The sequence below is a fragment of the Amphiura filiformis genome, chromosome 15 (genome assembly GCF_039555335.1).
Source record: "Amphiura filiformis chromosome 15, Afil_fr2py, whole genome shotgun sequence".
Lineage (NCBI taxonomy): Eukaryota > Metazoa > Echinodermata > Ophiuroidea > Amphilepidida > Amphiuridae > Amphiura > Amphiura filiformis.
In genome coordinates this window covers 38526074-38539664 of record NC_092642.1, presented here as the reverse complement: position 1 = coordinate 38539664, position 13591 = coordinate 38526074, and the positions used below count along the sequence as shown (strand labels likewise).

Here is a 13591-nt window from a genome sequence, read left to right as displayed (position 1 = left end):
GTATCTAAATTAGCTACATTTCTTTGAAAGGGGCTTCAACTTCGTCAGTACTGCTGTTTTCTTCGTTTTATGCCAAATTTGTCATTTCAAAAATACCAAATGACAATTTGAATGACTTATCTTTCACTTTTAAGCAATTTATAAACAATTTTATTTTTTTACACTTGCACTGGGATAACTGAATGGGTCTTTAAGGTTTCTGTGTGAAGTGGGAGTGGGTATGGTAAATGTTAGGTGTCACTGGGACAACAAAATTAATGCTGCTTTGTTTATAATGACATTGGTGAGAAATATCTCATCATGTAAAATAATACTGGAGTAAGACCGAAGTAACTGCATCCACTTCAACATGCACACAGAAGACTTACCCAACCTCGATACTGTTTTTGAACATGTTGAATACGAGACATGTTGGATCCATTCACCTTTTCCTGGTATTGGTAGACACAATAAATGAGCATCCCAACAAACAAACAAACAAATGTTTTAAAAGGTTTTTTTTAGGTTTGGGTCAAAATGTTTGAACAATATTATTTAAATGTTGGGTTATATACAGGTCATGAAAACAATAACATTTCAAAAACATTTTGAAAGAAAAAACAATATGTTTAGAATGTTGTTAAAATGTTATTAGAAATTTATTAAGTAATTTTGCAAAATATTTTGTCAAAACTTAAATAGCATTATGTTAGATGTTTTGGAACAAGTTTTCAAAAATGTTTTTGAATGTTATTGAAATGGGGTTTTTTTTACCCTTTATATAACTCAATATTTTTTTGACAAACCTAACCTTTTGGGAATGTTTTCAAAAATGTTTTGTGTTTGCTGGATGACTAGGTCACAATTTTCTAGTTTGGTTTCTTACTTCTAGGAGTGTACATACTTTTTATAATGAGAAATTCCACTTTTTTCAAGATTTTTATAAAGTGACAGCTTTAAAATAAAAGGATTAGGGAACAAACCAACAGCTCAATGTATCTTGATAAATGTACTTGGTTTTATTACAAAGCTGACCCCTCTCCTCCATCTGTGACTGGAATGTGGTCAAAATAAGATAAGTGTTACTGTTTAGTATAAGGGGCTGTACAATAAATATGAGCGGGGGGGTTAATATTCAAATGTGCCAAAAATAGCTTTGCCCCCAATTTTACACTTCGCAGGGTCTCATAATTATTGCACATGCAGCCCCTATTACAAGACACATTATCAACATTTTAAACCCCTTCCCTCACAAAAACTTGTTTTGTTCATTATCATATGGCTTCTTTGATCATTTGGTTTGTTCCCTTAATTTAATATAAATTGTTTAAGTCATGATATTGCAGTACCTTTTTTATTTTGTCTTAATTAATTTTGTCACTGATGAGACAATCAATGTCCTTTCCTCTCATATATTTTGCTGGGACTGGGGATTGTGCATTAGACTCATCTTGCAACATCTCATTGATTGGCTAAAATCAATGTGGACCGAGTAAACTTCGACCACCCAGTGCCAGAAGTAATAGCTGCCATGTATGTGTAACTGCCATGTGAAGATGAGTACAATATACTATGTGTAAATTGCCAAATGTTCACAGGGCAGCTATTGCACTTACCCACTTCTGGCACTGATCAGTCGACTCAGCTTTTGTGTGTGCTCAGACCTACAATCCAGGAAAAGAATAGTTGGCACACTTGCACTAAACAATTGAAATGTGTGCCCTATCAAAATTGGAGAGAGGAGTGAAACATGCATGCATATATGCAAGACTCCCCTATATGTTACCCTTCCCCCTCCCAATCTTTCAATGTTGGAGGGTCTCACGGCTTCTGTAAGATTTTGGCCCGAAATTATGCCCTAGGAGCAGCTGCTCCAGAAACAACAGGCAATGTCCTGGATTGGTATTGAAGTTTGCTTTGAGACCGTCTTGCCGACTTTGGTGACAAAAAAATTCATGGGCCTGCAGGGTAGTGTAATGGCAGGCCTGCAGCGATTTCACAGGCTGTTGGCCCAAGAGCCAACCTTATTTCAAGCAGTGGTTAAAACTGTATTACTTGTTGAGAGAAATGAGTGCTTGTCAGCTTGTGTACAAGATGTACTAGCATGCATTTATTTGTGTAATTTTTATGTCATTTAAGCACATTTTTTCTATTTTTTACCATACATGTACAAAATATAAATTAAAGTACTATATTATTACAAAGGTACGTTTAATGTATACTCATCTATACATTGACCACAGGACCAACACCATCTCTTACATGAGCAAAAATGGAGGAAAACAGAAAAAAAATGTATATTGTACATACTACTAATCTTGAACTATATCTATTATGATATCTCCAATAAAACAAGAACAGTTTGAAAAAAGTAAATACAAACAAGTTGAAATTGTAATTTTTTTTCTGCGTGCGTCAAGCATATTGGGTTAACATTTGTTCAATAATTAAACTTGGATGGGGATTTTAGCAAGCTGAAAGGGGAAGGGCAAGCAAATTGTGGGCTGGTCAAAATGGAGGTCAATCAGTTTTTGAAATGTTTTGATGTGTGATGGGCAATAAAATGATTACATGAATATGAGACCACCTAAATTTGTCATGTGCAAAAGGGGGGGGCAATGCTTTGTTGAGTCAAGGGGGGTGGGGTAGGATTTTTTGGCACTGAGAGGTGGGAAGCAATTTTGACATCAGTGGCATTCAGAAATTTTATGCATTCCTAGGTATGTAATTCATTGCATGGTACATGGTAGAACTTGATCAAATATTAATAAGATTAGATCACCTTTTCCATTTTGAAGAAGGAATGTTTGAGTTGGTGATGGGGATGGGATTTTGTGGCAAATGGATCTGGGTATGGGGATGTGCTGCAGGTTTATGGTGCATTTTTAGCCTTTTTGGTACAACTTTGGGTTGCAATTTACAAAAAAAAACGGTTTAGAGATGGGTGTGGTTTCAAAATGTCCCCCAACATCTGTAAAATTTGCATTTTCAATCAATTTGCAAAAAGTTTCCAGAATCATCGGGGCAAATTTACCATTATTTTGAACAGAAATAATCGAAAATTGGTATATTTTCAGGTTTCTTTTTTGTCAAATTGGTTTCGAAATCCCAGCTGCACATCCCTACCCAAACCAAAGTCAAGAACCTCCACTCCCTTCTGTGTTTGGGTCAAGAAGTACCCCTTGGCAGTCCACCCAACCAAGCATTCAAAGCATAAAACGAAGGCGACCATGACTTGGTACTCAAATGTGAGTGAGGAAGCTCATCTACTATTTCCATGGGAAGCTTGAAAGGTACCGTAGTCATGTTGAAAATGAAGAAAATTTATACAGTGTTGGTAGAAATATTTGTGCAATTCATGCAGGATAGAAAAACTCCAGAGGATTTCAGGGGTGCCAAAATCAACACAAATTTTGTGCAAAATTGTCACAAAAAGTTAACTTTTTCGTAATTTGGGGTTTTTAGGGGGGGTTCTCACTGGGGGCCCATGCCCCAAACCACAAAAAACAGACCTATTCATCTGTTAGGTTTCACTATTAAAACATCTGCACAGAAACATAATTAACTTTTTTTTATTAATGTGTCATCGATTATCAGATGTATTCGACTGTAAATTGTGGAATTGCCCTAATAAAATTCGTCAAAAAGTTAACAAAATATTTATTTAGTGGTAGGCGCCCCGAACAAAGTTTGTTGCTACTCTCATACAAAAAGCGAAGTTCATTATGTTGCCTGCAATGAAGCATGGTGAGTAAAACGAGTATGTGGTTATGAGTTAAAAAATAGGATTCTTGATGCACATGCGCACCACGTCACTGCTTCATCCTGTTGCTGTATTGGTTGAACATTAATTTTATTTCTATATTTAGCATGTGAAATAATGCACTTGAAGTTGAAGGCCCGGGGTTGAAGGCCCCAAAACAGAGATTGCTTGTCTCTGGTCTGAGGAAAATAAAAATCTAATGCGGTATGTTTTATGGCGGAAGTATTCAAATTCAGGTTTATTTTCTAACATTTTAAAGATTTTTAAGACATTCGAAAATTACAGGTTTTTTGACTAATATTTGGAATATCGCATGCAAGTTGCTAGTTGTTAGTTGGAATGTGTAGTGGTAGCATCGGGGGTAGCATGCAGGCATATTGCAGGGACTGTCTTTTGGAATTTGCAGGAGAGCATTAAATAACTCTTCTGGAGCCTTCAAGGAGAGCTGTTTAGAGCATTTACAATATAATGTAAGGAGAGAATCAGAGAATGGTCAACTAAGGAGAGCTAAAATCACTCTCCTACATCAAATTAAAGGAGAGCAGTAAAGAGTGAATACTCTCCCTCTCCTCAAAAGTTAAGAGTGAATACTCTCCCTCTCCTCAAAAGGTAGTGCCCTGATATTGCATTATGATGGCGCATAATACAACATGTCATATGATTTGAAGTTCATCAGTTTCATAAAACCCTTTGTGTTTCAGCTTGGGGTCCCGCTTGGGGTTGGGGCCTTAGTGAAAGAGGAATATCTCGGACAGTAATTCAAAAATAGGAGCTTAGTCGATGTAATGTGAGACAGGGCCAGACCCGTATGCAGGATTTTTTTTGGGGGGTGGGGCTGCCACGTGTGGCAGAAGCGTTCGTTTTGGGTGAAGATTTCTTGGAAGTAGCAAAAGGCCGTGAATAACCTTGGGGTGAATTCTCAAAATGGTCTGCCAAAAATTGCTCTGGTCTCCCTTTTTGATGATGTTCCAAAAAATCTTTGGCTGACTTGCCAAAAAAAAATTTAGCCCCTCTTCACAGGAAATGTTCCATATTTGAACCACTTTTTTTAAACATACCCTTTGTCTTACCAAAAAATCTTTGCATCTCCCCCCCCTCCCCCATTTGTCTTGCCAAAAAAATTAATGTTCCCCCTATATTTCTGATCACCAGTCCCCAGCACGGGCCAGGGCCGGGGTACACACCGGGCCGGGGGCATAAATTAGTTTTGTGCGCTTCATTGGGTGAGGGGGTAATTCACTTGTTTTGTGTTTGCCAGGCGAGAAGGGATCTTATGATTTTAATTCTACTGAATTTTTTAATAGTTGAGACTTTATACATGGACAAATTTTTTAAATATTTTTTTGAACTATTTATTTTTTTGCCTATCTGTACTTAGTGATTTTACGACGAACAAATTGGTTACTTCAAAATAAAGTTTATCGGATGGCAACTCTATAAATGACATTTCCCTGTCGATGTCCATATCGATGAACACCGGTGAAATGACGTTCTTATTGTAGGCGTGTAATGTGTAAGAATCACTATTTTCAGCAGCTGATTGTTCTACGTTGGAACACGTTTTGGTATCCTGACTTCGATCACATAAAGCTTCAGTTACAACAATGTATCAAACGTAAAATCAAAGGGAACGACTGAAACGAGAGGTATTTATCACGGGAACAACATATGGTTGGTTAGTATGTGTATAGTCCATTGACATTGCATTGAATGATGATAAAAATGATTATCATGAATATGACGATGCTCTCTTCATTCACAATTCAGCAGTACTGTGTTCTGTCTTAAATTATTCTCACTGAGTCACTGTATCATGTTATAAACAAAATTATGATCAAGACGCACTTTTAAATCAAGTACAGTGTTAATAATTTTTGTGAACCAGAGAGAGAAAACATTTAATATTTTTTAAGCTTACTAAAATGCATGCTGAACTTAAACATGTTTTAAAGGACATGAAGCCTGAAGGAAGTCTCCGCCGGCAATCACACCATTATGCCTTATAGACCTTTTTCTCATACGTCACCAATCAATCGATATTGGGGTCCAGCATTCGAGTCATCAGCACCCAAAGCGCAAATATATATCGCGCAGGCGTGCGCGATCAACTTTTGCGCCACTCTAGGCGCCCTGCGGAATTGCCAGCTCGCAGTACGCGTTTAGTTCTTCACGGTGTAAAAAGTAAACAAAATTGTGAAAGTAAACAAAATTGTGAAAGAAAACAAAGATTGAATTTTTTAATAGCATCGCGGTTTTTCCGTATCTTTTGTATTTTATGGCATCAAAACAAACTGGAACAAAGGTAAAAATATTAAATTCGTGGACATCGTGGAACATTCAACTACGCTTGTTACTCTGCGACTAATCATGCTAACTACACGCGCGTACAACGCTGCTCTACGCGTCCATATTAGCGAGACGATCTGCGTACAACTGCTTACTACGCACAGCCATGCAAAGAGTATGTTCCATGATGTCCACGAATTTGATAATTTTTCTATAGTATACATCCCGTTTAAACAATTATTTTATGGAAGCTAACATGAAATATGACAAAACAGGAGAAAATACGCAGTATTTGGTGTTTTTACATCGTGGACACGTGAAAAACGTACATGTTGTTTGTTTACATCTCAGACCCCAATATCGATTAGGTGATGTCATCAGAAAAAGGTCTATGTAAGAAAAATAATTATTAAGCATGAATCACATGGTTTTAAAAAAACAAACTCAAAAGACAAAGTGACCATTAAAAACGAATAAAAACATCTGTCTCTCAACGCGTAATATTCAAAATTCCCGCGCGCCGAAATTGTCGAGTGCAAAGACATCCCAGACCCTTAGGCATGATCACAAAATTTTCAAGTAGGTTTTTTCACATGGAAATTATTTTGTTTAAGAAGGTGATCATTTAACTTAAAAAATGAGGGGTCAACCATGTCTGTAGCTCAAATATCAACAAAGTTATTAGTCCTGCCAGCAAGACTTCAGTCTTTATCATAAACATAATGACATCTAGGTACGACGAGTTACAGTTACTGGAACTACAAAGTTAAGGGCAAATGTCTGTTTTTAAAATTTTTCATTTTTCTGCGGCCATCATTGACAATGCCTTACAATGACTTACTGTACAAAAGAGCCAGTAATTATGCATCATTTTTCACCACGATGATCCGTTTTACACAAAGGCAATTTTATTTTATGAAATCTACATGTAACTATCACTGCATGATGACTTCTGTATCAAGGATAAAGGACCAGCACTTTTTAGACTACGTCTCCAAGTTTCTGGTGTCCAAATTTCAAAATTTTGTATTTTCCTATGGGGATTACACAGTTAAGCCATTTACTGTGGTCGCAACTTTTTGAGCTTTTTGAGTTGAACGTCGCCCTCTATGTAATAAACAATGTGGACATACCTATCCCAGTATTAAATACAATGTCAATGAAGGCTGACAACAAATGAGCACAAAAAATCATTACGTCATTGCACTTGCTATTTATCAAGAACAGAAATTGTAATTTTCAAATTTATGGGGAGAAATGAGGGTGAGATGCGATATGGTTTTTAGGAACGGTCACTAATTAGGCACTGAGCCGTCAACCGGGATAATACGATCAATGTGGGTTTGAATCCCGGGCTTGTGACTGTTTTGACTTTGTATGAGAATTATAGTCAAATGCAGCAAACCTTTGACGAGCACGACTACCGTGATGTTGCAAATTCGGAGCTAACAACGCGTACGGCGCACAGTTCATTCATAAATTTCCACTCGGCAACAGCAGATCGCCTCAGCAGCCAATAAGAGACAAGTGTGTCCAACGCAGTAAATATGCGATGTATACTTAAAATACGCGCTCGTCAAAGGTTTACTGCATTTGATTATAATTTGCCATAGATCCCAACATGTTCACCAGTCTGTCGGAAATTCTGCAGTTAGGTTCAGTTACTTGATTGGGATTTCTCAGATATTTTGCAGTACAAAAATATTTTAAATTGAAGAATTTCTGTGAAAAACTTTGAAAGTTTGGACACATCTACCGAAAAATTATAGCAAAGAACTCTAGCATCGAATGCGTAAAGTTATTGTGTGCAAATTTGAGGCTATAGTTCTCGAGTAAGATATTTAGAAAGAAACAGTAACACAAAAATTTGGTTTTAACATACACCCACTCCTAAAACCCGGAACAAGTCACCAGACACGTTTTTTGAGTTATATGCTGCTAAAGATGACGTTCCCCACCCCCAAAATAATTTTGATATATTCTTATTTTAATGTGTACTGGATTATCAAATCCTTGAAAGGCTAAAGAAGATGAGTACCCCTGTATTTAATCAACTTAAAATGCAGTTGTATAAAACAGAGAATTTGTCAGTATTTCCTATAGAGGTTGTGCATATGATGTATCATACCATAAATATGGCGGACTACTCAAATGCATTAAAAAAAGCATGATTGCAATCTTATCATACCGCAACAGTTCGTCTCACACACATAACAAATACACAACAATAAAAAAAGGTTGATGACAACATTTGATTGAATGACTGCACTGCGCCATGATTACTGTGAAGGACACCGGTTCAACTCCTTTGTTTGGAGCCAATCGATGAAAGCATACAGGGCCTAAATCCCTGTGTAACTACTGATAGAAACATATTGGGGTTTCACCTCCATAAAATAGCTAGCTTAATATTAGAAGAAAAAAATGTGGAATTTGATTTGAGTCCACATTTTGACTCATTTTACTACCCGCTAAGAAATGGGTTCAACTTCCTGCAGCTAAGGCACCACATATTTGTCAATTTAGGTGCATAAAGAGAGGGGGGGGGGGGTAAATGCTAGCCTTCAAATTGTCAGTGTGAATGGTTTGGGGACAAGTAACTTTTATTATTTCAAGTCTTAATTGTTAAAATTTTTCTTTTGTATTTTGCAGGAGGAGATGTTGTTGAGATTTGACAGAAACTACACATAATTAGCGAGAAATTTAAAACAGAATGCACAATGTAGCCATAGGATCATTACCCCATTTACGATTTAAACCAAACTGAACCTGGTGTAATTCACTAACAAGTGTGATTCAAACACACAAACAAACAAACAAACTCGGTTTTACCCATACTAGTTTTGTGGCTAATGTGTCAATAAGCTGTACACGATGAGTACAGACAGCCCAGAGAACAAGATGTCATCTTTCACAAGGATTGAGCCGCCTAAGATAGGCGTGTACATCGTCCAAGGGGAGATGCTATTGGTGGTGACGGCTATGCGCAGGAGCTCAAGATGGACATCGCATCTACCACAGGTAGGTTAAAACATCAAAAATGTGGTGGCAGATACTCAGGGTCAGTCTGCACAGGTCAGAGGATACTAAATCTGCAACAATGGCTATTCCAGTTGAAATCCATGTGGAAGACATGGCATTAATCTTCCACACAGGGAGTGTAAATTTCAAATTGGGTTGCCTGAATGGGCAACTTTATTTGAAAGCTACACCCCCTGTGTGGGAGATTAAGGTCATCTTCCATAGATTCTCGTCGAATCTGAGGCCCTGAATGTCAGGCGTTCTGGGAAAAATGAGACGGAACTGGGCATTCAAAGATCACTATGGTAACAATAAGATGGGACAGCTGATGGCTAACCTTTGTTTAATTAAAACATAATTTAGAACATTGAAAGATGTTAATTTTGAGATAAATAAGAAACCCCATCATCTATTCCATCTTGCCAACTTTGACCTTTGGCCCCATAATATTTAATGCCCAGTTCAGTTCCATCTCATTTTGCCAGAACGCCTCACAAATTTGATACAGTACAAGTGGGAGTATTATTGTAATAGGTTCTGTAGCATGTGAATCTAATGCACATCATAGAATGTGTAACGAAAGCTTTCCCTTTAGCATGACTAAGTATTATTGCATTCTTCAATCTTCAAAGGTGCTATCCCTATGCAGCAACAGCTATACTGGGACTTGGTGCAGAAGTGAAGTCACAGGCAATGGTGCAGAAACAAGGGTGAAGATAAGGTGAAGACTGTAACAAAATGACGAAACCAAGACTGGTGATGAACTGAGGGTGCACTATATACAAGGATTGGTGAACTACAGCAGCTTGGCACCAACAGGAAGCCTCATCTGCTGGATGGCCGGCAGGCTGACTTCCTGGAAGGCTGGTAGTGAAGGAGCCAATACTGCAGGAGTTGGTAGATGGTTCCAGAGTCTCACGGTGCGTGGATAGAAGGAGAACTTATAGCTGTCTATTGTTGCTTCTGGTAGCTTGAACTTAAGTTGGTGGTCATATCTGCTGAAGTATGTAGCTGGTTGGATGATGGTGGGGAACTGGATGTTTACTAGGCCATAATGTATCTTGTAAAACATGGACAGTTGAGCAGCTAAACGCCTGTTGTGCAGTGAGTCCCAGCCCAAGGTGTTAATTAGTGCCGATACGGATGTTGTTCTGCGGTAGTCCCGAAAAGCGAATCGTGCTGCTGCCCGTTGAACACGTTCAAGGCGGTCCACAGTGGTGATGTTATGCGGATTCCAAGCTTCCGATGCGTATTCAATTTGAGGGCGGACTAGGGCTTGGTATGCTCTGGCCTTTACCTCTTGAGAACATGGTGATAGGGTGCGACGTATCAGACCGAGGGTGCGGTTTGCCTTCTGCGTGATTTTATTGCAGTGTGCATCCCATCGAAGTTTACTGGATATTGTAACTCCAAGGTACTCATGTTGATCGACTCTAGCAAGAGGCTGACCCAGGATGGTATAATCAAAGAGGCTGGTTTTGCGTTTGTTAGTTATTTGGAGGATGGCACATTTGCCCACATTGAAGTGCATAAGCCATTTTGAGGACCAATTTGCAAGCTCATTGAGGTCTTTCTGGAGTACTTGATGATCGTCAGGACTCACAATATCTCTGTATACGATGCTGTCATCAGCAAATAAGCGCATACTAGAACTGATTTCCTCCTGGATGTCATTAATGTAGAGTAAAAACAAGGCTGGTCCCAGCACAGAGCCCTGGGGTACTCCTGATGTTACTTTCCCCCAGGGTGAGTGGGTCCCATTTACCGAAACTGCCTGGCTTCTGTTGTTAAGGAAGGAGTTGATCCATGTCAGTGTTGAACCTCTGATGCCGTAGAATTCCAGCTTGGCAGACAGGCGCAGATGGGGTACTTTGTCAAATGCCTTGCTGAAATCTAGGAGGATAACATCAACTTGCCCACGTTGTTGAAGGGTGCGAGCCCAGTCGTGACAGGATGTGATCAACTGTGTCACGGTAGACAGTTTTTCGCGGAACCCATGCTGTGAGTCCAGTAGGATACTGTTGCTGTTCAGATGTCTGGCTAGGTGACTTAAAACCACATGCTCCATAACTTTACAACACAAACTTGTAAGTGAAATCGGGCGATAATTGCAGGATCTGATTTTTGACCTTTTTGAATATACCTGTAACAAGTGCTTGTTTCCATTGAGATGGAACTACGCCAGTGTCATATGATTGTTGGAAGAGAAAGCAAAGTGCGGTGCAAGTTCAGGTGCAACTGTCTTGAGGAGTCTGGGTGGTATCTCATCTGGGCCACATGCTTTTGTTGGGTTTAAAGATGATAACTGCTTTTCAACGCCTTCAACTCCAATTATGAGCTCGAAATAGATGGATATGGTGAAATACCTTTTTGCGGTATACTACATGTATCAGTCTCTTGGGTGAACACAGATTGAAAATGTGAGTTGAGTGCAGTTGCCTTATCTTGGTCAGTGGTGCAGAGTTTGGTTGTTGTCCTCAGGGTTGGAATGCCAAGGTTTTCTGCACGCATCATTTTGACGCACGACCAGAATTTTTGGGACTCTCAGACAGGCTGTTACCAACTACATTGTTAACATAATCCTCATGGGCACTATGGACTGTTGATGCAACTTTGTTTCTGTACTGGCGGAAAAGCTTCCAGGAAGTGCTGTTTTGTTGCTTCCTGGCACGACAGTGTAGCTTATCCCTCTTTCTCATTTGGCGTTTTATGTCAGGTGTTACCCAGGGAAGATGTCTTTTCCCACTGCTCATTTTTGAGGGAATGTGAGCATTCATTGCTTCAGTTAGATTGTCTCTCATTTTTTCCCAGTTTGTGTCCACACTGTTATTTTAAGGGGCAGAGGCTAGGAACTCCTGTGTGTGTTCTTTAACATTTTGTTTCAAGTTTTCAACATCAGCCCTGAGGAAATTGTAGATTTTCCTGGGTGGTTTGGATTGCTGTTTGGGTTTGAGATTTATGTTAAAGGTTACGATGCTATGGTCAGAGATACCAGGACTAACTTCGACATCACTAATAATTTGTGAGTTTGTGGTAACAATCAGGTCAAGGATGCTATTTGACACAGGACGGGTAACTTTCGTCACCAACTGGGCAAGCGAGTTTTCTAATAAGAAATTTAGAAAACTTCTATGGACACCAGCTGTTTTGGGGTTTGTTGATGACCATGTGTCCCAGTCAATGTCTGGGTAATTAAAATCCCCTCCAATGATGACATTTGGGAATCTTGACTTATGTTTGGAAAGCATTGTGCTAAGAGAGTTTGTCAGTTCATCCAGCGCCTTACTTTTATTATTAACTTGGGGGCCATAATAACTGGCTAAGAAGAGTGGTTTGGAGTTTGAAAATTGAAGACTAGCCCACACAATTTCACAGTTTGCGTCCATTTCAGGCATGTCAGTTGATATCAGGTTATCTTTAGTGGCTAGGAAGACACCTCCTCCATTTACATTTCTATCCTTTCTATAGATCGAATAATTTTCTGGGAAAATGGAATAGGTTGCATGGTCAGGGCTGATCTTGGATTCGCACCAAGCATTACATCAGGATTGTGGTGTTCAACTGCTGCTCTAAATGCAGCTTGTTTCTTCATGCCCTTTAGACCGTCACAATTGACTATCATAACTTTGACTTTGTTTTTATGGTTTTTTGGTGGTGTAAATCTGGGTGACCTCAGGTTCGAGGTACATGTATCCGTGGGAGTGGAAGTGCGTGGATGAGTAGCACTCAACAAAACCTCACACTCATCAAAACTTGATTCGTTTAATGAGGAAAAGGGATTTGACACTTCAATCGACCTCGTACCAAATAAGGAACTATCAAAGTTTGGGGAACCACATTTGTAGCAGATCCAAGCAAAGCTGCTAGATTGGTTCATAAAATCACGATAACAATGGTCAGACAGACCAACACATTTAATGTGACACCAGAATTGGCAGTTGTCACATAACATGGCTTTAGCATTGTCATCAACATCAGCTTGGCATATGCCACAAGGGAACTCAACAGTAGATGGGCCTGGGTTTGTCTCAACTTGGCCGCTGAGTAACAAAATCAGCAGCAGATGGCTAATATTTGAGGAATTGAAATTCCAAACATTGTTAGAAATCATATTGAGAGTGTTGCTTCTCTTGACCATGCTTCTATACTAGGTAGCGCAGTATCAGGAATGCCTGTTCATACATGTAGGGCATGGAAGTACATTTTGCCCCCATGGTGGAGGAAGGGCTGATCGCCCCAACAAAAATTGGCTATTTGAGCTTCACCCCTGTACAAAATGTAGGAGATCTGTTTTTTTGCATCTTTACAAAAATGTTTGTTTTGGATTTTTTTTACCAGTGGGCCTCATTTTTTACTCTTTTTTGATTTACAGGATGAAGACCAGGATCCTCTACTTAATAATTTTGGCCACCTCAAGGATACTCTGAATTCTATATCCGGTAAGTATTTCCAGAGCTTCCCACAACCCTATATTTTACCCTACAGGGAAAAAAGTTCATTTTAGAGCAGCCAGGGTATTCTGCTAAGGCCTGCTAGGGCACC

General features: G+C 39.1%; 1 protein-coding gene across 4 annotated transcripts in view; it reads left to right on the top strand.

Annotated features, from left to right (window-relative positions):
• Positions 1-5192: 5192 nt before the first annotated feature.
• Positions 5193-13591, top strand: part of LOC140171601 (Golgi-specific brefeldin A-resistance guanine nucleotide exchange factor 1-like) — a 69262-nt gene continuing 60863 nt past the window's right edge. For 2 of the 4 annotated variants that reach the window (XM_072194884.1, XM_072194881.1), the window contains exons 1-3: positions 5193-5388; positions 8681-9049; positions 13422-13488. In XM_072194884.1, coding sequence (XP_072050985.1) covers positions 8903-9049; positions 13422-13488 — 214 coding nt within the window. In that variant the 5' untranslated portion in view covers positions 5193-5388; positions 8681-8902. Of the gene's footprint in view, positions 5418-8680; positions 9050-13421; positions 13489-13591 lie in introns of all 4 variants that reach the window. The other 2 variants (XM_072194883.1, XM_072194882.1) reach the window with 2 other exon arrangements.